The sequence below is a fragment of the Doryrhamphus excisus genome, linkage group LG6 (genome assembly GCF_037039965.1).
Source record: "Doryrhamphus excisus strain RoL-2023G ecotype Guam linkage group LG6, RoL_Dexc_Guam_v1.1, whole genome shotgun sequence".
Taxonomy (NCBI): domain Eukaryota; kingdom Metazoa; phylum Chordata; class Actinopteri; order Syngnathiformes; family Syngnathidae; genus Doryrhamphus; species Doryrhamphus excisus.
In genome coordinates, this window is record NC_136362.1 from 14,445,634 (window position 1) to 14,467,481 (window position 21,848).

The window sequence follows — 21,848 nt, forward strand, 5'->3', positions numbered from 1 at the left end:
GGGAAAAATGAGTTCCAATATGCATGCATTGAAAACTGGACCTAAACATGATAAGCAGCGCAAAAACACCTCCAAGACAATTACTGCCTTGCTGAGGAAGCTGAAGGTAATGGAGTGGCCATGTTTGTCTCCTCCATGAACCCATTTGAGCACATGTGGGGCATCCTCAATGGAAGGAAGATTGGTGAAAGTACAAGGTGTCTAAAACCCATCAGCTCCACCAGTGATGGGGGAGTGGAATATAGGTGTATATAACAATGGTATATACACTTACCATTCACAACAAGGACATAATAATGTACATTGCGTTGCCAGATATTTAGATAATAATGTGTTGAGTAATTTTTTAGTGGATAGTAAATGCATATCGCTATTCAATCTGTACACTGACTACTCTAAGGTATATCCAAGTATTCTCCCCTGAGAACATACACGGTGCTGAAATATGAGGGGTGTACTCCCTTTGTGACAATCAGCAAAACCCCCAAAGTGGTACAATTTGGAGTTCTTTAGAGACCCCCTCTCCACAAAAGCAGCACTCACCTTCAGCGGGATCCGGCGGTCCAAAGTCAAGGTCATAGCGGAGGACGTAAAAGTTATTCCACACGTACAGCTGGTTGTCCCTGGGGTTGTAATCCACAGAGGTGATGTACTGGTACTGGTTGGGAAAGGCAATGTCTGTGTAATCTCCTTGGTTCAGCTTGGTGTTGTAGATGTAATCAATCTGGCTTCTGCTGCTATCGCTCTCACCCTCCTCATAGGTGGAGCGCACCACGTGCAGCACGCCGCAAACCATGAAGGCATTCGACGCCGAGCGCTTGTCATAGGCCGTGTCCCACGTTGCTTCAAAGCGCAGCGTGTACGGATTGAGCTGGCTCACTACAATACGCCCGTTATTCTGCTCGGTGGCGTAGATCACCCACAAGCCTCTTTCATCCACCGCCAGGTCGATGTCAGTTTTGCCACCCCAGCGGTATGGCGACGTGTCGTGGTAGTTTGCATTGTTCACAATGGCCTCACCGCTTTTGATACGCGTGCGTAGGTCAAACTTGACAATGTTGCGAGTGCGCTCCTTGTTAAAGAAGATGGCGCCGTCGTAGGCCACAAAGCCGGTCCCGTCGACGCGGTGCGGCAGTTTATATGTAGTTGTCTGACGGTTGTTTTGGAAGTCCTCCAAAGACGCGTACTCGATGAGTGTGTCCGTGCGGTACGGTGTCCAAGGCATGAAAAAGACTTTGTCGCCGGCTTGGAGGGGGTCTTTGCACCACGACCCCGCTTGCTGCTCCGCCTCGTAGAAGAAAGTGGCGTCTCCTATGCCCTTCAGGGTCCCAGGACAAATGAAAACTAGTGGATGAGAAGAAAGTGAAGTAATGACAATCAGGGATCACAGAGTCAGGGTATGCACTTGTGGCTATCATCACTCTTGCTGAGGACCAAAGAGACTGAAGGAATATAAAACCTGTAAACGAATGACACAACAAAGAGCTTGGGGTGTACGTGGACACATGCATACTGCAAACATGACAGGGGTCAAGAACCACCACTGTGAGGCTTGACGTCTTTGTGAGAACAACATGTTGTCAATGGCGGGTGGCGGCAAAGCAAGCGAAAATGGAGGAGTGGCACAGGATTGTCACGACATCATCAGGGCACAAGAGGGACCACTGATGGCTGAGCGAGATTGCGGCATGGAAAGGTTCTTCTAATTGGTCCTTGGGGAATGAAGGCCTTGTCTCGACCAGCCATCACTGATGTTCACGTGACATCACGTGCTATGGGGCCAAGCAAACTACATACAGGGTTCAGATCTACAAGTTGGAGTTTAAGCAAAAATATGCATAAAAATATGCTTTGAATGTTGATTTTTGAGAATGTTTTAACAATTCCACCACAGAAGCATAAATGCTTACTTATTGTGGTACACAGGTCTCTGTCATGTTATGGTTGCTAAGTACAAAATAGCCAAGTCAACACTATTATTAACAGCATAACAGAAAATACAGAAAAATGTCTTGCACTTTACCCGACATTCAGAAGTTTTCATTAAAGTTAATGACGAGTACATCATTTAGTCTACTAAACTACTGGGAATGGTTAACTTCTTCTTACACCTGTACGTCCATCAACTAAAATTTTATAGTGACCACAGTTTGACTCTGGGACAGATTAATTCAATATGTAGATCATGTGGGAAAAATTGATTGTATACATGAAAAAAGTGGCTCCACAATGGTTTGTGCTAAACCTCGGAGGTTCTAATTTATTTTATCCATACAAAAGGCAAACTATTCAGTCCTTTGTTGTCAATAATTAATGTACGGAAACTTGACATTGAAATGAATCATTTCAAGCACGTTAGACAATATTTTTTTTTCATTCAACTTCAGGCCTATTGAGACTTTGAAACACTTGTGAGAACCCTGTAAATAGTAGTAAATACACAAGTAATTGTTTCTAGGCTTTTTACCAGTACTATTCAACTGGAGGCCCAATGGCAAAATCAGACCATCGGAAGAATTCTGTTCAAAATTTGGGAGTGAAAATACTTAGAGGTGTTTGGCTAGTTTTTTTTCAGTAACAGCAGAGCGCCCCTTTAACATAGAGGATCTTTGAGTAGATTTTTTTTTGTAGTAGGTCCTTAAAAACAAGAGAAGGCTCTTGTTATACAGAGGCTCTTTATAACTAGAGAGTTTTTGCAGTAGGTCCTAAAAACAGCAGACCATTCCTGTCATATGGAGGATCTTTGACTTTGATCTTTGATTTTTGAAGTAGGTCCTAAAAAACGACTGCCGTTTTCCAGCGCCCCCCCACAATAAATTAGTTGAATAGCCCTGGTTCATACAATGCAAAAGTAAGAATCCCTGGAAAAATCTGCAACCTTTTTGTCTTTCATCTTTTTTTTTTTAAGAAAATGATTAGTCCATATGTGAAAACAATCATCCGATGGGTTTAACATTAGGCAGTAAGAGGAGAGAAGGGGGAGGGCTTCAACACCACAGAACAACAAGGCGAGGACAGAGAGGGACGGGGACCAAGACCACCCATTTACCTTTTTGCTCCACTTCTATTTCAGGCAGTGGAAAAGAAGGCAAAAAAAAGAGTGCAAAGGGGAGAGAGAGGTTATCACGAGTCATCTCGCAGGCACAAGAAGAGAATTAGCTGTGAGAGGATGTGAACATGAGATGAAGCGCAGGTTGCTTTTTGGGGAAGAAGAGCTAGTTGGAGGCAAAAACAGATGTTAGTTAAAATTACCGAAAACATGTCAGAATGTTTTAATAAATAGTGGGTGAGTAACTTGTCGTGTATGGCCTTTATTAAGACAACTTGCTGGCATCGCATCACACATGGATAAAACAAGCCTAATGATACAAGCTTCCAAACGGCGCATGGCATGACTGATGAGCAGCACAGGCCCAATAAGAACCTTTTTATTAATGGACAGTTGGAGCCCTGTCAGCCAGGAGGAGGAGGCGAGGCTAGAGACAGTGTATGAAAAATTGCGAGTTAAGAAACAAATGACAGCAAGGAGGTTAGTCGCGGAGGGGATGGAGGAGGGCGGGAGGTGAAAGGGAGGTCTGTTTGAAAGAAGGGAAGAAAATAAAGTGAATATTCCAGCCAGTGTTTACAATTCATCAGTACTAAGTACTTTCACAGCACACTTATAAATCTTAGCTATGCTCTAATAAACGTGTCTCAAAAAAAGCTTTCAACCAGGATGTATTCTGATCGTAAACGCAGACTTTGCTTATACGTATCTCACCCAGCTACTAAAGTCAATGGAATGGTTATATTGAATGGGTGAATCCATCTAAATATCCTGTTATTGGATAGTTGCTTTATTTACCAACTTATGGCATTTATATCATTTATATGACGTATATCAGTACAATATCTTAATGCAGCATCCAGTCAACATTACCGGTAGCTTCTTACCATATGTTGTAGGTCAAAACTTGTAAACATAAACTGATGATAAAAAAAAATCAGAAATAAAAATTATACAAGATTAATAATGATTACAAAAAAGTAAGAAATTATTTTCATGACTTACTATTAATATTTTAAAAATATTTTATTGTATTTTTTGTATTGTATTTGCTATTTATTAAATTTATTCAAACAAAATACAATAAGCATAAATAAAAATAAAATAATGTAATAAAAGTTAAATATATATACTCGTGATAACATAAAAAATATAAAAATAGCATACATTACATATATTACTAATGTGGAAATTAAATAATAATTAACTAATTAAAAATATATGTAATGATCAGTGAACTATAACCGTAGTTTACTTTAAACAGTTAAGTAAGTTAGTACTGAAAAAAATGTAAATGTAATTAAATACCACTACTAATAATAATACTACTAACAAAATCTAAGAAAAATACAACAATGCATTCATGTATATTATATTATCCATCCATTTTCAAGGTTGCCTATCCTCATTAGGGTCACGGGGGTATGCTGGAGTCTATCCCAGCTGTCTTTGGGCAAGAGGCGGAGTGCACAGTGGACTGGTCGCCAGCTCCACAGGGCAGTATATTATATAAATTAAAATTAGAAAATGAATTAACTAAAATGAACAAATACATTCACACTTGAAGGCATATTAATACAAACATAATAACAACAAATACGACTAACAATGTTAATAAGCACTAAAATATGACAAAAGCCTATTTACTGAGTCATTAGTACTGTCACTATGTACAGTCATGGAAAAAATTATTAGACCACTTTGTTTGTTCAGTTTTAATGTCTGGTACAACTAAAGGTATGGTTGTTTTATAATACAAAAATAGACCGATGACAACAAAGAGTTTCATTTTTGGGGGCGTACAATGTCATAGTTATTCATGTACAATTATGTGATTTTGGTTATTATAAAGAAAACCATCATCTCTAAAATTTAACTCTCATGAGCTATTTATGTTACCATCATAATATCCGTCCAAACAAATGTACTTTAAGTTTTACCAGGCATTAACGTGAACAAATAAAGTGAAAAACAAGGGTGGTCTAATATTTTTTTTCCCATGAGTGTATGCAGTATACTCTATCGTTATACACACACATATACACATAATTAAAATGTAGAAACATTAATTAAAAAATAACGCTATAACAGAGAGTTTTTCCCTCCTTGTACAGTCCATTTTGTCACAAACGTCCCTCAGCAAGACAGAGACACGTTGCCAACAATTGCAATCAAATTACATCACCACTGTGCAGCTTTTTTTTTTATGTGTGCATGTTGAAGCCAAGCCCTAACACATAAATTGTGTTCATGTGCTGTGGATCAGGCGTGGTATGTCATGCAATAGCAGTGTGTAGAACAAGGCGCTTGCGGCTTCTATTGCAATGTATTATTTTGCTGTTGCAGCCGCTTCCAATCATTAGTGAACAGGAACATTTACATGGAGCTCCATAATTACTGTTGACTTGTTGCGTTGCTCTAATCGCTAATCTAGTTTCAAATGGATATGAGAGTGATATGAGTGATCGTTTAGATCGTCTTGATGTTGTATGTGCCTTTTTTGTCAGGATCTTTTAACAAGTTTTAATGGTGTGCTGTGAGAAGCCTTGCTTATGCAGCTCCACAATCAGACCACATTCAAAGAGAGATCATGGCAGTGTAAAAACTTGACACAAGCTGACATTGAGTCTACATGTTTGCCTATATTTCGATTTTTAATGGCAGTGGTGCTTGAACCTTTGGTCAACCCATTTGACTTTAGTGTTTGTTTGCAATAAATTTCTTACTCAAACATTTGAATGAGGTCTGCTTCTTCCTACTCCTTTTCAGACAGGTTAAATTGTGAAACTGTAAACATGTGATATTATAATGTAACTTTAAGCATGTTCTCAAACACATACAACCATGACAATGACCATTTACACAGTACAGGTTCAGCGTGGTGATACTTACTATAGGGCACACACTCATACTGGACCTCTAAGTACTTGTAGGTGCCAGGACATGGGTCAGGAAAGACATCGGAGCCAGTGACAACCACACACTGCGTACGGTTGTTGCACCTAGAGGAGGGGGGGAAAAGAGAGATTGACCAGAGATTTCATCAGCACCCAGAGCAACATTAGTCTGCATTGATTAGCAGCTTTAAGATTATGCATAAGGCATCCGTGAAGGACTGTCATATGTGCATGCATGGAGATATATGAGTAACTGAAGGCATGTCAGGTATTAGCAATGACATATTCCTCCAACGGGCATCTTTGTAGCACTAAAGAGGGAAGGCATTCATTAAAAGGCAAACACGGCAGGTGTCTGTGACATGTAACAGACAGCGACGTTGGCCTCTGCTGGATGAAGAGCTGCTTCCTGTGCTTGTGTAGAACAAAACACATCAATGGGAAAGAAGATTCTTTAAGCCAGCTTTACATTGGAAACATGGTGCCTCTGTGAATTAACAGCATGCTAGGCAAAATGCAAACGTTTGCCTTCTTTTTTTGAGGGCAAAATATTTCTGAGTTCATATGAAGTTCAAGTTAACGCGGGGAAAGGGGTGGAATAATAATAATAATGCACAATAAAGAACAGCGGTGGACCCAGTTTGCACTTCAAACAAGTTCACTTGAGGGAAAGGAATAATGTGAGCAGTGACTGAGGCACACATGAAGAAAAGTAGCACCAGAATGGGACACTGGACATAATTTGAAAGGCTGGGATAAATGTTTCAGGGGGTCACCAGCCGCCATGCAAGCTGGACCATACATTTAAACATTGGGTGGGACATTTAAAGACCCATTAGTAATTCAAGTGGGCCTTGTGACGATTCACAGTGGGATTGTTTTGCACAACAACCATCAACAAAGAGCCAGCTGTTGACCTTTATTCATCGGATGCACATAAAAGTAGCATAAAAACAGGTGTGGAAGTTCATTAGAAAGAGAACCGCGTACTTTTCATCAGTAGCAAAGAACAGAGATGGCAGTATAGAAGAGCAATTTCAAAGCGTACATCAGCCCCGCCCATCCCTAGCCCCCATTCAGTCTTCCATGCAAGCATTGACCTAATCATGCATCTTCACACACACGCCACCAATCATGTATCATGAAGAAAGCAAGGTCATCTCCGCCTGCAAAGGACACATATCAAACTCTAAACAAACAATGATGGTGGAAAAAAAACTGAAACAGGCAATCCCACAGTCAAACTGACACCATCACACACACGTATTAGATTTACAGGACATGTTTAAGATGAAAAGAGTAGACAGGAGTACAGAGAGATGAATGGTAAGGTGAAGTAGAGGTGGCAAAGGCCAAACAAGAGGTCTATGATGACTTGTATGCCAGGTTGAACAGTAAGGAGGGAGAGATGGATCTCTACAGGTTGGCAAGGCGGAGAGACAGAGATGGGAAGGACGTGCAGCAGGTTAGGGTGGTCAAGAATAAGAATGGAGGTGTACTGACAGTTGCCAGTAGTGTGATGGGAAGAGTATTTTAAAGAGTTGATGAATGAGGAAAACGAGAGAGAAGGAAGAGTATGGACCAGGAAAAGTGAGAAGAGCACTGAAAAGGATGAAGGCTCGGAAGACACTTGGTCCTGATGGTATACCTGTGGAGGTATGGAAGTGTCTAGGAGAGATAGCAGTAGGGTTCCTGACTGGGTTGTTCAATAGGATCTTAGGAGGTGAGAAGATGCCTCAGGAATGTGTGAATGCCTCAGAAGTTTGTTGGTGCCCATTTTTAAGAACAAGGGTGATGTGCAGAGCTGTGGCAACTACAGAGGTATAAAGCTAATGATCCATACAAGGAAGTTATGGGAACGAGTAGTTGAAGCTAGACTAAGGGCAGAAATTAGCAATTGTGAGCAGCAGTATGGTTTCATGCCAAAAAGGAGTACTACAGATGCAGTATTTGCTTTAAGAATATTAATAGAGAAGTACAGAGAAGGTCAGAGGGAGCTGCATTGTCTCTTTGTAGATCTGGAGAAAGCCTATGACAGGGTGCCTAGAGTGGGGCAGGAAATGTAAGATGTGCTGTAGGTGTGACAGAAGAGGTCAAAGTGGAGGTGGGACTGCATCATGGATCAGCTCTGACCCCCTTTTTGTTTGCTATGGTGATGGACAGGCTGACAGATGAGGTTAGACAAGAATCTCCATGGACTAGATGTTTGCAGATGACATTGTGATTTGTAGTGAGAGTAGGGAACAGGTGGAGGAAATACTAGAAGAGTGGAGGTTTGCCCTGGAAAGGAGAGAAATGAAGATTAGCCTTAGCAAGACGGAGTATATGTGTGTGAATGAGAGGGACCCAAGTAGAAGAGTGAGGTTACAGGGAAAAGAGATACAGAAGGTGGAGAATTTTAAATACTTGGGATCAACAATTCAGAACAATGGAGATTGTGAAAAGGAGGTGAAGAAGCAGGCAGGATGGAACGGGTGGAGAAAAATGTCAGGTGTGATGTGTGATAGAAGAGTTTCAACTAAAATGAAAGGAAAGGTATACAAAACTGTGGTGAGACCAGCCATGTTGTTTGGTCTAGAGACAGTGCCACTGAGGAAAAGACAGGAAGCAGAACTGGAGGTAGCAGAGATAAGAATGCTGAGGTTCTCATTGGGAGTGACCAGGATGGATAGGATCAGGAACAAGTACATCAGAGGGACATTACATGTTAGAGGCCTTGGAGATAAAGTCAGAGAGGCCAGACTGAGATGGTTGGGACATGTCCAGAGTAGAGATAGTGAATATATTGGTAGAAGGATGCCGCCAGGTAGGAGGCGTAGAGGAAGACCAAAGAGGAGGTTTATGGATGTAGTGAAGGAGGACATGAGGGTAGTTGGTGTGAGAAGACAGGGTTGGATGGAGAAGATTGATTTGCTGTGGCGACCCCTGAAGGGAAAAACCCAAAGAGAAAGAAGAAGAAGAAGAAGAAGTTGAAGCAACAGTATGACATTTTTCCCATCATATTGTATTGTATATATTGTAAAACATGCTTATCCCTTCAATGTAAAGGCATCCATGCAAAAGACATAGGTTTGCTGCATGCGTTGAATGGGAACGAGTAGTACAAAAAAATAAATATATACAACTAAAAAGATGTTATTAATTAAATTATTTTTGGAATTTTGCCCAACATCCACAATCCTTATGTGAAACATGAACACGTGTTCTTCTGTGGCTCTCAACGAAGGCGGTCATATCTTTACCCTCTCCTCCATAATCTTTACTGCTTTTCATCTTATGTCTCGTTTAATCCCGTCTCATACTTTTAAGAGCCTCTCTCTGCACTGTTCTCTAAAACCTAAATTATGGAATTGATTAACTGGTTTCTCAATGTAATTAACAACATCTTCTGGTTGAGAAGCTCGGGTTCGGGGGAACCTGTCTGCCCTGACGGAACGTTCACCGCCGTGTACGTGATGGATAGTTGAGGGAAGTGGAAGGTCTCATGCCTGGCGATTCTATGCGTGGAGGACATCGAAGACGTCTACCTATTCAGAACCATGATAACAGGTCTGTTGCTGATTGGATTGGGCACTGCTCTGGTGTATCACAGAATTCATAAGATGGCGGCATCGTATGGACTTGGCCCACAGATATGGTGGGTAAAGTGAATCACAACAAGATACCCTCTTGGAGATGTTTTTGACTTTGCAAAGGCAGATGGATCGACTGAAAAACCAGAATGGACACAAAGAGTAGCCCGGTCTATTGAAATGTGGCTTCTTGCACTACACCAAACAATATACTTAATCTAAGCAAGGTCGTGTTGTGACAACAACTTCTCCTAAGAGATTGATGCAGCGGGACGCTCTGACCTGCCATTATTTCTTCATGGATACCTGTTGTTTGTTTTTCCTGTCTAGGGCAAATGATGTTTTATCGCAATGACACCCTGCGAACTGAGCACCAACATTGGGCACCTGACGGGGTGAAACATCCGCGGGCCACACACTCACGCATCCAAAGACACACATTATGTGCATGACGGGTACGACAGCTTGCTTCTGGGGAACATGAAAAATGACAAATCTGGCCTTTTGGAGCGACTGTTTCCATGTTTCCAATGCGTATTTTCTGGATTCTGCTCTCTATCATGGCGGCCAAACCCGCCCATGGTATAATACGGAAGCGGGTACAGAGTTGTTTCTATTATTGTATACTCTCCTGGGCTACCAGTAGCTTCTAAACACTTTTCAAGTTGCTCTCCAAATGGATTTATTAATTTATTATCAACTCCAATACGAAAGTGGGGTTTGGCAGTAGTCCGGAAGTCTTTGGGAATGCTTGGGAGTGTAACCTATCACAGCAGAGTGAGCGTGCCTGGAGGCGGGCTGTGGGTGAAATAAATTAAAACGGACCGTTCTGGAAATCTAAGGAAATACAGCTGGAATAGGTGCAGACTGTGGAAGATCTAGAAACCTTTCTATGTGGGTTATTTGTTGACATAATAACGTCAGCTGCCCTGCTCTGACTGATTTCTGCAAAAATGTCGGCGTTTGGAGATTAACATAGTATATGTTGAATTTCATATATGTATATACGTAAATACCTACTTAGCTATTTGAATAAGGTGACCTAGTCAGCTGAAGTGCCCTGTTTAACGCTGTGGAGCAGTGAAAAACATGATTCCTACCCTGCTTGAAGACGTGAAGAGCTCCTTTCACGTGTTAAAAATCCACTCTGGCTTTTATTGAAGCAGATCTTTTAGAGCTTCCTACTTAGATTCAAAAGGGCAGTTGAGTTGTGGCTGTTGCATGTGATTGCATGTGTCTATTATTGCACTGAGCTCATTTTCATGGCAGAAACACATTTCCCAATATTGGCTATTCCTTCCAGCTTTGACCAGGCGGAGAGATTTATTCACGCATTTATTACTGGGTCAGAGAATAGGTGGCCACAGAACAGAGGCAAATACCAGACAGCATAAAAGCACCTTATTTGGGCTGGTGGATCATTTTAGTGCTGGAAAAAAAAAATACATTGCTTCAAAATATTGGCATGCCAAACACGTCAATATTTTTAGCTAAAAATTATAAATTAGGCTGTATGGAATTTTGTATTTCATACAGGTGTTGCATCCATGGCTGTAAATCAGTCAATTAATTTTTTATAGCGAGTGGGGATACAATGGAGGTTTTGTAGTCATTGGAAGTGGCAAATTCAATATCTCTAGAAGACCCTTGGAATCAATTCCAAACTACAGACGTAACGTTAGTCGGGCAGAGAGTAAGCAAGCTTGTTACTGCAGCCACCCATGCTTATTACACACTTCACGACACGGTTTGATCAGGTCATCATTTGTGTGCCTGTAAATATCGCAGGAGCCCATAAGCCTATATATATTGGATATTCCAAATATTTGTTTAAATCAAAACATATACCACCATTGGCTAGTATAAGTTCCCAACAGTGGTTTTCAGATTGCCGAAAAAATGTCAACATTTCTAAAAAAAAAATTATTTAACCATATAAAAACTGAAAAAACGTAAACAAATACAGTCTCAAGAAGCGGCTGACAATTTAGAGTCAGTGACATCAAAGCAGGAAGAGGCGTGATGTAATACTTGCACTATGTTCAAATGTTGCCTCCCTTTAAGCAGCTGGAGGAACCCGCTACATCTCCACTCCCTATAACGCTGCTAAGTCTTGCCGATTGATCTTTAAAAGAGATTTTGAACAGCTTAGGGAAGGCCCTTTTTCTCTTCCCAGAGGACAAAGCAAGGTCCATAGAAGGGATACTTGGATAAGTTTGGCATGGAAAAACGTGATTGGGCCCCAGTCAGAACCCAATCAAACACATGTGACTTCAGCTACTCTTATATGACTTAAGCTCAGTGAGCATCAAAAGGCAGAATTTGCTTTCTTTTTGCCCGCTTTTAGATTTGTATCTGTACCACCACGGAATAAATTAAAACAGAGCATTTTGGTAATTCATTTAAATACAGTGGGAATAGTTGTAGATTCTGGAAGATCTAGAAACATTTCTGTGTGAGTTATCATGTGTAGCTGCTTTATAGGAGTGCAGGGGGCCAAAAATGAGCATAATACGGCCCCTTAAAAAGACACTGTCCTTCGTCGGCTGAAATCTACCCTTTTTATTGTAATCAAAAATGATATGAACACCACCGCCGGCTAGCATATGATACTAAAAGTAGAACAGACTGAACAAATTTGTCCATATTTGTCACAATTCAAAGCTGAACTTTGGTGGTCATACGCCTGGTCACACACTCCCAAGCGTTCCTGAAGACTTCCGGACTACTGCCGAACCCCACTTTCTAATTCTGTTGGTATTAGAGTTCGTATTAATTGAATAAACAGTTTGAAGAGCTATTTGAAAAGTGGATAGGAGCTATTCGTAGGTTTTTGTGGGACTACCTGGTCGTGGAACTCAGGTAGACCATTGACTGGTGATGGAAAAAGGCTATTAGCAACTCCATGCATCGGTGAGCTTGGAATTTTGTTCCCTCTCCCTGTATGCACACTCTATAATGCTACACAGACAACCACTTACTTACATAAAATTGTTATTTGGTGGGTGTTTCCGAGGGGAACCTACAGCTTGTGCTCGCTGTTGTCACACTGTGACATCACAAAGACCTAGTCTCTGAAACTCTGGCATCATTTAACAAAACTGCTTTGAAATTGGAACAACTCAGAAGTCACCCAGCATCTTGGATTACAATTTCTACAAGCAGCCCAACTAAAATTAAGGCCTGCATGCATCATTTGCACAAAATAGGGCTTTGATGAATATTCTGAAGCCTAACTAAACTGCATTTTTATGCAGACTTCCCATTGTTTCTGTACTCCCTAATCTTACACGGTGGCTTTGTTAATCGCCTCGTGGCGCTATTGTCAAGTGTTGTTTTCCCAATATTATCTGTGTCTTAATATGATGTATTTCAAATTTGTTTTCGAAACTTGAGGGACTGACTGAAGTCGGACAAAGCCTTTGGGCTGTCGTTATCACATCAGCTTCAATTACAGTCAGGAGCCCGCTCCCCTTGATCCCAATCATTAGGATAATTCTGGATAGGGCTTTGTGGTTACGGCTCTTCTCAAAGCCTTTTTTCTCGCTCTCAAGGGAACCTTCGCCGGAGATTATTTTTGAAGTGTGGCTTCCTTGGCGAGTGAGAGTTTAACTTGTCAACAGATGAGGTGTGCAGCGTGGCAGGATGCAGCTGACCTGAGGGGCACGGACGCTGTTAGAAGCGCGCTACTGTGCAAGGCTGCCGGGACACTCAATGTAAATTTAGAACGACAGGGTGAGACGCCAATGCCCCAGCCTATTCCCAAGCTCTGCTGGGGCATCTTGTGGGAGTAAATAAAGCGGGCGAGCCGTGGAAGATAGTGGGTGGGCAAGCTGAAAAGGGGCAGGAGGGTACAGTAGATAGTGAGCAGCAAAGTTCAGCTTCTATTTGTGAATATTTCACCCGGTGCCCTTTAAAAAATACACACCTCTGGAGGCCAGCTGAAGAGTTGCCGCACCATCGTTTGACAGCGAGGCAACATGAGAGAGGCTGACTGGGATGAAAGGCGGAATGATGAGTATTGCTTGCTACCTGAGGCAAAGTCACTTCAATGCAGTACAAGTGTTTGAACAAAGCAAGCCCAGCGCCCCAGATAGGGAATTAGGAGGGTGCTTTGGCTGACTCACAGTCTGTGTTAGCACCACAATTATCACTCAACGGTGGTGGCGACAACACGCGGCGGGTGTGAAAAGTGGCTACGGCAAAGGGATGTCAATTTCTGCCTGTCATGAATGGACAGACGTTTTGTTTTTTTTGCAGGAAATGCCATCTTTATGAAGTAAAAACCATTGGTCATTGACAACCGCTATGTACCGTATTGACCTCAATACAAGAAGACCCGCAATGTAAGATCTATTCATGGCCAAATATAACAACTGGTAGATGCTTGGAAATCGTTTGATGACGCATCGATCACATTTAACTTAATTATCGTCATTATCATAACTCACAGCTGCATTACTCCAGGTCACTGGTGTGCATGAGTAACAGAAAGAAAAGCCCTTCCACACAAGTCATAATATTTCACCTGTTTCCAAATATAACAACTGGTAGATGCTTGGAAATCGTTTGATGACGCATCAATCACATTTAACTTAATTATCGTCATTATCATAACTCACAGCTGCATTACTCCAGGTCACTGGTGTGCATGAGTAACAGAAAGAAAAGCCCTTCCACACAAGTCATAATATTTCACCTGTTTCCAGAGCCCTAACAGAGGTGGAATACTCTGTTTGAAAGAGTATACTAAAGAGTATAATAAACCGACGCTTACTACTCATGTGTTGGACTAGTCAAAAGTATGGAGACACTTTCTAATTCAATGGAATGCAAAAGTGTCTGTAAACTTTTGACCGGTACTGTGGCAAAAATACACTTTTGTTCGACGTTGAGCTCTGTAGAACCTTCTTTTACACTTTCACACGGTGCGAAGCTTCACACAACTTCACAGTAATTAGCAATCAGATAATTTAATTACTTTCACCACAACAGAGTAGGAAGAGTGGAAGGTGTTTCTTCACAACCTAATGGCTCTAATACTAGTGTGGACTGCTTTGCCGTTTACATAGAACAGCAAGTGGCTCTTGTGAAAGGAGCTTTGGAAACATAAAAAAATTAAGTAAAAAATAAATGCATCCGATTTGGATGATGTTAGTTGATGTGTTTTACCTTTGTGATATAATCTTGTAAGCATCAGGGAGATAGCAGTTGACATTCTCCATCTGGAACGGGTCGGCATCACAGATTTTGTCATCGGTCCGCCCGTAGTTGGCTGTCTCGATCATGATGACATCACTCCCAGGGCAGCGTAGATCGATTGCATATCCTTCGCACGAAAGCTCCCGCCTGACCAGACCAAAAGGCAAGGCGGCACGGCTGAACCCTGACGACAGCAAAGACAGAGAGGAAACTCTGAGCAAATCATTTACGACCTCTGCTTCAGCACAGTACGACCTCAAATCATGCGGTGACAAGCCGTAAAATAAATAGGCAACAGGCGTCCGTGTTTACCACAGTTCTGAAGGAGAGGTCACTGAAGGCAACACAGGCATAAGAAAAGACAACAATTTATTTGTTGACTAAAAGTTAAAGCCACTGGAGACTAATGGTAACCTCGTAAAGTCAAGTCTACGGTGCATCAAGATGGCCACCCTCAGGACAGTATCGATTGCAAAGCCTAAGCTTGGACCTCAGGATGGAGGCTTGTTTGTTTTTCTTTGCTTTCCTTCCTCTGCAAAGTCAAATAGAGAAAAAGGCTGAATCCCGGAAGAGTGGAGTGTAAAATAATCTTTTTAACAGTGCCGTCAATTGAAGGGTGGACTATCCGTGCGGGATCAGAAGTCCATACATGGAAAATTGAAGACGGGAGGGCAGCCAAGTAAGTGCGTTAAGGGGGAAAATGAGTTTTTTCATTTAAAAAATGAACCTCCTTCCAGGACATTAGCGTGCAATGGGCTATTACTTAGTATTTCTCTGGTCTGGATAATAAAACGGCATTTCAGAAAGAGTGGCTATGGAAATATGAGGGCAGGAAGAAGAAAGAAATATAAAATCTATTATCTAGGGTTGAAAATATCCAAAGTTTTAAAAATGCAGCTGTCTGCAAGTCTGAAAAAAAAAACAATTAGGTGAAATCTAAGTAGAACATGCAAATGTGTTCCATTTAAGATGTGCAAGCAGAGAGCTGCATGAACTGTCAATAATCGCCGTTGTTTGCTGCAATAGCGAGCCCCTGAGGGGGCAGCCGACGTCGGTATTTTCTGCTGCGCTCTCTCCTAATTAGCCCTCCTTTCAGTCTCTTACCTTTCTATGAAGCCCCATTGGCTTCCCAAGTTTTGTATTGTACTAACACTCGCCACCCCAGGTTCATTTTGCCCCCTCACTCTAATTATCCTCACACTTTTGACAGTCGGGGCCCGACGCAATTAGGATTGTTTGAAATGCTCAAAGTTTGAAGTGATTCCGGCTAGAAATTCCTCCCACTGAAAGGCCGACCCCTGCGTCTGCAAGTCATTTCAGCCCGCTGTGCCTGCCTCGGCTCTAATGATATTCTATGCCCGTCTGTCACTGTGACAAACACAGATGTTTGCCAAACGTACACGGTTGAAAATATGCAGTTGTAAAGGCAGAAATCACAGCACTCACTCCTAGTTTTTTTTCCTCCTTTGGCTCCATAGACATGGTAACGGTTTATTTGCTTTCAGACATGTTTAACAAGTTACATGAAGAAACGTCATGTGTTTTATTACTATTAAATAATGATAGAGAGGATAAATTGAACTGTTTCTTCAACTCATATTGGTACATTGAGTTCTTTGCTCAGGGTGTTCCATAATTTTACTCCATAACTGACACGCTAAAGGGCATGTCTTTAAAATAACATGATCGGTGTCAAGGCTGGTAGATTCTGCTTAGCTCCACTGTTTATCGCCTCATTAGGAAACACCGGTGCAGCCCAACAGTACGTGGAGGGAGGCTGTGGGGTCACTCCATCTATTCCAGTAACAACCACAATTACCTGAAACCTTTCGTAGGATCAGCCCAAAACGGCGGCTGATAAAACACAGCGCGGAGTCGACGGCTGAAAGCGCCAAACACTAATGATCGCCGGGTCTGCCATTTCTCATGAAGGAAGTGACGGGTTTATCACAGCAGCTAGGAAGAGCGCACAGAAAGAATGCGATTCATTGGGTGTTTTCAGATGGGAAGGACACACAAAGCATGTGCATCGTCTGGCTTTGTGACCTCCTTTCTCGAGCTGTTCATTCGCGACATGGCACATCCATCAGAGCTCTAAGGCAAGATGGCATGCTGCCGTCAAAGGAGGCCCCGCTATTGATTATCTCGGTGGCCTCCACACTCTTCTCGGCCAAACTGCAGATACTCTCTATTTCATTAATGACTGTCTTGTTGATGTGTAATCCAACAAGTCATGACTGATAGCAATGAAATAACAACACACTGCATCTGAAGGTTGTCAAAATTAGGATGTTTCTGGCACCTTCTGTGGCTTGTGGTAAAAAATATATACATGGTTTCCCCTAGGACAGGGGTCTCAAACACCAAATGTGGCAGAACACTAGTTTGAGGCCCCCGTCTTGATATGAAAGTTTAATATTAGTGCAGCCCACACAAGTCTGATATGGATGCTGTATGGTATCATGTAAAAATTATTACGTTTGATTAATGTTCATGTTAAAGGTTAAATAACTGTTAATAGTTATCCTCCCTATCCGTGTGGAAGTGGTAAGTTTTTGGCTATTTAAGTTTAAAGGAAATAACTTGAAGGCTACCGTTTAGGTCGCTAGCTCTCTAGTTTGCGAGTTAGCATGTGTCTCAAGACCCTGCAGTTGCGCAATATGTTGTAAATAAAAAGAGTATAAATGTGACTATAGTCGTGTTTTGTCATGTCTACAGGGCTCTAATAATGCTTTGTTCATTTTAATCTGAAAAAAATAATTTGTCTACCCACCAACTATATGTGGTTTCTTAAGTTTTTATTATTTGCCGTTTTATTATTATTATTACATTTATTTATTACTGATGGATTGATTTTCTTTATTCTTGATTTCTTTATTTATTTTTCATCTTATTTTGTGCAGAAAAATACAAATTAAGATATTTGAGAACATTGTAATGTTTTATCAGAGCTTTTATTGTAGAAAATCGGAACCAAAGCACTAAAAAAGTTTATATATTTTTCTGTTTTTAATAAATGCGTTTTTTTTTTTTGGGAAAACCTGCTGCGGCCCAGCCTTGCCCATAACCCTTCCTCCAGCGGCCCCCAGGTAAATTGAGTTTGAGACCCCTGCCCTAGAACTTTCTCAATCTGTGGTGGGCTGCATGGGAGGGCGGACTGCCGCCACTGTGTCGTGCGGATGGAAACAAAGATTCCAGAATGTCGTAATGTGAGTGATCACACACGCTGGCATGGCATAGGTTTAGCTTGCCACAAGCTGTCGTCAATTGACTCCACATTTACCGTAAATTAAAGAACAAAGTGAACGTCTATTTTTATCTGTTCACATAGATTCCGGTGCATTTTTTATCAAAATAAAACACAGTGAAACATTTCTATGACATTTTAAATAGTTTTCAAACTAATTGTGGTCAATATGTGCGTAAATAATAAGCTCTATTGCATATATAGCCATTCATACAATATATTAAATATATTACATATTGAACTAGCAAGGAGACATGGTAAGCTTGTTTTTTTCAAACTTTTTTTGGTGTCATGCGCCGTATAAAGGTATAAAGTAAAGATAGGCAAGATTCCCAATACCAGCATTTTAGGGATGTATGAGCATCTTTTCATGCGAGGTTTCGTTTGACTGCTCAACTTTGGAGCCACCGAGGATAGCGACACAAGGGTCACCCAGCTGCAAGAAAAAACTGTCACGGCAACTGCAAGAAAAAAAAATCCATAACATAATCCCTTTGTGTGTAAGGCGTAAAAAAAATCAAAGAAAAGTGTCCCGACAATCGTTATCTCCACTCCAGATTAACACTAAATGACACAATCAGTGAGAGAACGGGATATACTGTACATTATATAGGGAGTTTTGTCTAATCTCCATGGCAACCACTTTGCCTTAGCTATAATTGGCTGTGATCTTTATTCTTGCCCTTGTTGACATGAAGCCTTATCATGCATTCTGGTCAGTGAGTGACTGTGAGGAAAGTGGCTTTGGAGATTCCTCCCCCTGACCTGCTAAGCCTTCGATTGAGCTCAAGAGAGCAAAGCCAGAGTCGGGAACGCTGCTCAATATGTTGCATTCAGGGATGTTTTTTCCCCCCTCTATTTCTTCAGTTGACAGCCCGTAATTCACGGGTGAAAATCCCCCCTCATAATACACATTTTGTTTTCTATCAACGCCCTTGAAATTGGCTCAGATGGGTTCATCTGAAACATTCCTCATGCATCGTGGTGCTTTTAAACCCTGGAGATAATGGAGGTTATGTGTCAAGATTTGGCCACTTGGCGACTGCGTCCACCGAACCACAACCAACACACATCTCCAGGTTTATCTTTGAGTGGCCGACCTTTTAAGCCTAACTGCCTTAGGATAGAAGACGCTGGGAGGTACAACTGGTGGAATGTTTGATCAGTCTTGGGAAAAAAAATGGGACGGTTTTGGAGGGTAGACAGAGTGACGGGGCCTGACGCAGATGAAGTGCAAAGGCGTTGCTTGAAGCTTGTCATCCCCCATTAAGCTTCCTTTGATTGGCCTTTGTGGTCCTGGAAACGGCAAACAGCTGCATGCAAATAGGCATGCCCCCCCCCACCACCCTCAAACCGGGCCTCCATTGTTCAGGGCTTGGGTTGACAGAGACACTTTCTTTAGAGCATAAAGGAGGGTGTAGGCTTTAGTCAAATAAGAGTACCCCCGCTGCGTCCACAGCAGGGGTACTTCAAGACTGTTTGTCTATGTATGTATGTTTTTTTTACAATATTGCTGCTAGTAGTCAACATCTTGGGAAGAAAAGGGGGAGATATGACAGTCATGCCTTGCCTCGAAAGGGCCGGAATTCCTCTGTAATCCCATATCCGGGATGGTCTAAGACTGCATTTTTCTCTTGAAATGAAGATTTCTGATGGGAATTTGGAAAAAGTAGGACAACATAATGCTTAAAAAACATGACTGAACTCTTGATAGCAGGTAATAAAGTACAATGGAATCTGCTCCGTGATTCTGGTTCTGCCCTTTTGTGGTAGCACTAAATCACAGAACACAAAAAATCCAAAGAAAAAGCAAAACACAATGTTTTCCAACCTGTTCTCTGGTAATCATCCCAGTTCCCTTAACTAGTCATCCCTGGTGACCTTCTGTGGTAGCATCACACAAAAAAGCCAAAGAAAAGGCCAAACCTGTTAGTGGCTCATGATGATTGGCTTTTAAGCCATGGTAGCCACGTTTACATGAGGAGTTACTTTCCGAATGACCTTTCCGAAAACAATTGTATACATGGAAAGGAATATTCCAATTGCGTGTCTACATGCGCCACTAAAATCAACCAGAATAGTCAATGGGGCATGCGCACTAAAGCGTAAACACCAACATCAGGCGATACCAACTTCCTCGAGTTTTTCTTTCACTTGTTGGAATAACTCCGTATTGCCAGTTTTTTGTTCGCCCAGTCTTGAAATTTAGTTTGAATCAAAAACAAACTTTCCACAGCAGTCCAGTGCCGATTGCTCGCCTCCATTTTTTTTTTTTAAATCGAAGAACGTCTCGAGCTGCGTGTTACATCATATCTCAGCATTCGCTGAAAGAACGCACACGGGATAACAGAAAAGATAAAGTTCAATTTTGCTAATATTTTATAATTAAGCTCGGCACATGTTTTATATAGATATGTATTTTCTTCTTTAATAAAACTGGACTTGTGAATGGCGTATGGAAGGGTTTAGATTCTGTTCCACAGATGGCGCTAATGCACACGAAAGCTGCTTGCCAACCGCCAATAAACAACAGAAGTAGAAAAACACCACGAAGAAGAACGCAGTCTGACAACTTTCCGATTGAGCGGATACAAGATACCTCAATCGGATTGGGGAAAGGAATATTCCACCCCTGTGAATCCGATTATACATTCCTTCGGATTGGCACTTTTCTTACGGAATGAGGTGTATACAAAGATATACATTCTTACACATTACACATTACACAGATACACATTCTTTCTATTTAATGCAGTGCAAATAACCCGAATGGAATTGGAATATTTGGGTCCACGTAAACGTGGCTAGTGATTCAATTTCCTGTTTTCTGGTTATCATCACACTTTACCTCGTTAGCCATCCCTGGTACCCTTCTCTGGTGGTACGCAGAAAAAACACTCAGACAAAACATGCAAAACAGCCCAAGAAAAAGCCAAACATGCTTGTCACTCATGTTAAAATTTGAGATGCCAAATGTGGCCAAAATGTATTTGTGCCAAATTGGCACAGGATTACGTTAAAATCCATGTTTCTGCATGCACGCATACATGGACTACTGAGGCATAAATATCCGTATTTGCACACGCCCACAATCGCAAGGAATCTGCTGCCGCCGCCTAAATATTCACACAACTTGGGCCACGCATGACTGCCTACCACATGTGAGAGACGCCCAGAAGCAGGGTGTGAGATGAGAGAGGAGATTTGGGATTCACCAAATAACACCCGTTGTCAAATAACACTGACAACAACATCTCCTGTATCTAGTTTGTTCCAACTGTTAGATGAGGCTAAACACTCAGCATTGTTGACTAGCGTTTCCCTGTTACACTTAAGTGTCTACTCCGGCTACATCTTCTTGGGAATTGTTTCTAAAGACAGTGTCAGACACGACCACACTACCCGCTGCTACATCCGCCCTTTCCCAGACGACTGCTATCAAACACTCAGGATTCCGATAGGAGTATTCAAAAATAGAAAGCTGCTATATAGAACCCATCAAGTCCATTTGGGGTTAGATGTGGAGCGCTACATGCATTATTTGTTTTTATGGCTGTTACCTTCCCTGAGTCATCCTTCAAATGTTTTCCTGTTATAAACAAACCAAAAAATAAGTAGCAGGGTGAGAAAAAAAGTGCATGTTGTCTTGTTGAAGGCATTTTAAAAAAGAATGCATTTGTCATTTTGCAGAGGCAAAGCGAGACAGACCTCGCTGCCACCTTTTAACTCTTCAGGGGGGCCCATTTGGAGGGTGCACTACTGTTATTGTCACTTTTTTTTTAAGTCATTTTGCACACAGACAAGCGCATCATAATGATGCATCGTGACGACTTTTTGGCCCTGATAGCTGTAGCTTTACCCTTCTGTATGGGCTACCAGTGAGA

The 21,848-nt window shown here is 41.6% G+C and overlaps 1 protein-coding gene across 11 annotated transcripts in view; it reads right to left on the reverse strand.

Annotated features, from left to right (window-relative positions):
- Window positions 1-21,848, reverse strand: part of adgrl2b.1 (adhesion G protein-coupled receptor L2b, tandem duplicate 1) — a 111,946-nt gene that overhangs the window by 50,440 nt on the left and 39,658 nt on the right. For 7 of the 11 annotated variants that reach the window (XM_058065681.2, XM_058065679.2, XM_058065680.2 and 4 more), the window contains exons 3-6: window positions 14,688-14,901; window positions 5,939-6,048; window positions 3,050-3,064; window positions 544-1,344 (exon numbers count right to left, since the gene is read on the reverse strand). In XM_058065681.2, coding sequence (XP_057921664.2) covers window positions 544-1,344; window positions 3,050-3,064; window positions 5,939-6,048; window positions 14,688-14,901 — 1,140 coding nt within the window. The remainder of the gene's footprint in view (window positions 1-543; window positions 1,345-3,049; window positions 3,065-5,938; window positions 6,049-14,687; window positions 14,902-21,848) is intronic. The other 4 variants (XM_058065688.2, XM_058065687.2, XM_058065686.2 and 1 more) reach the window with 1 other exon arrangement.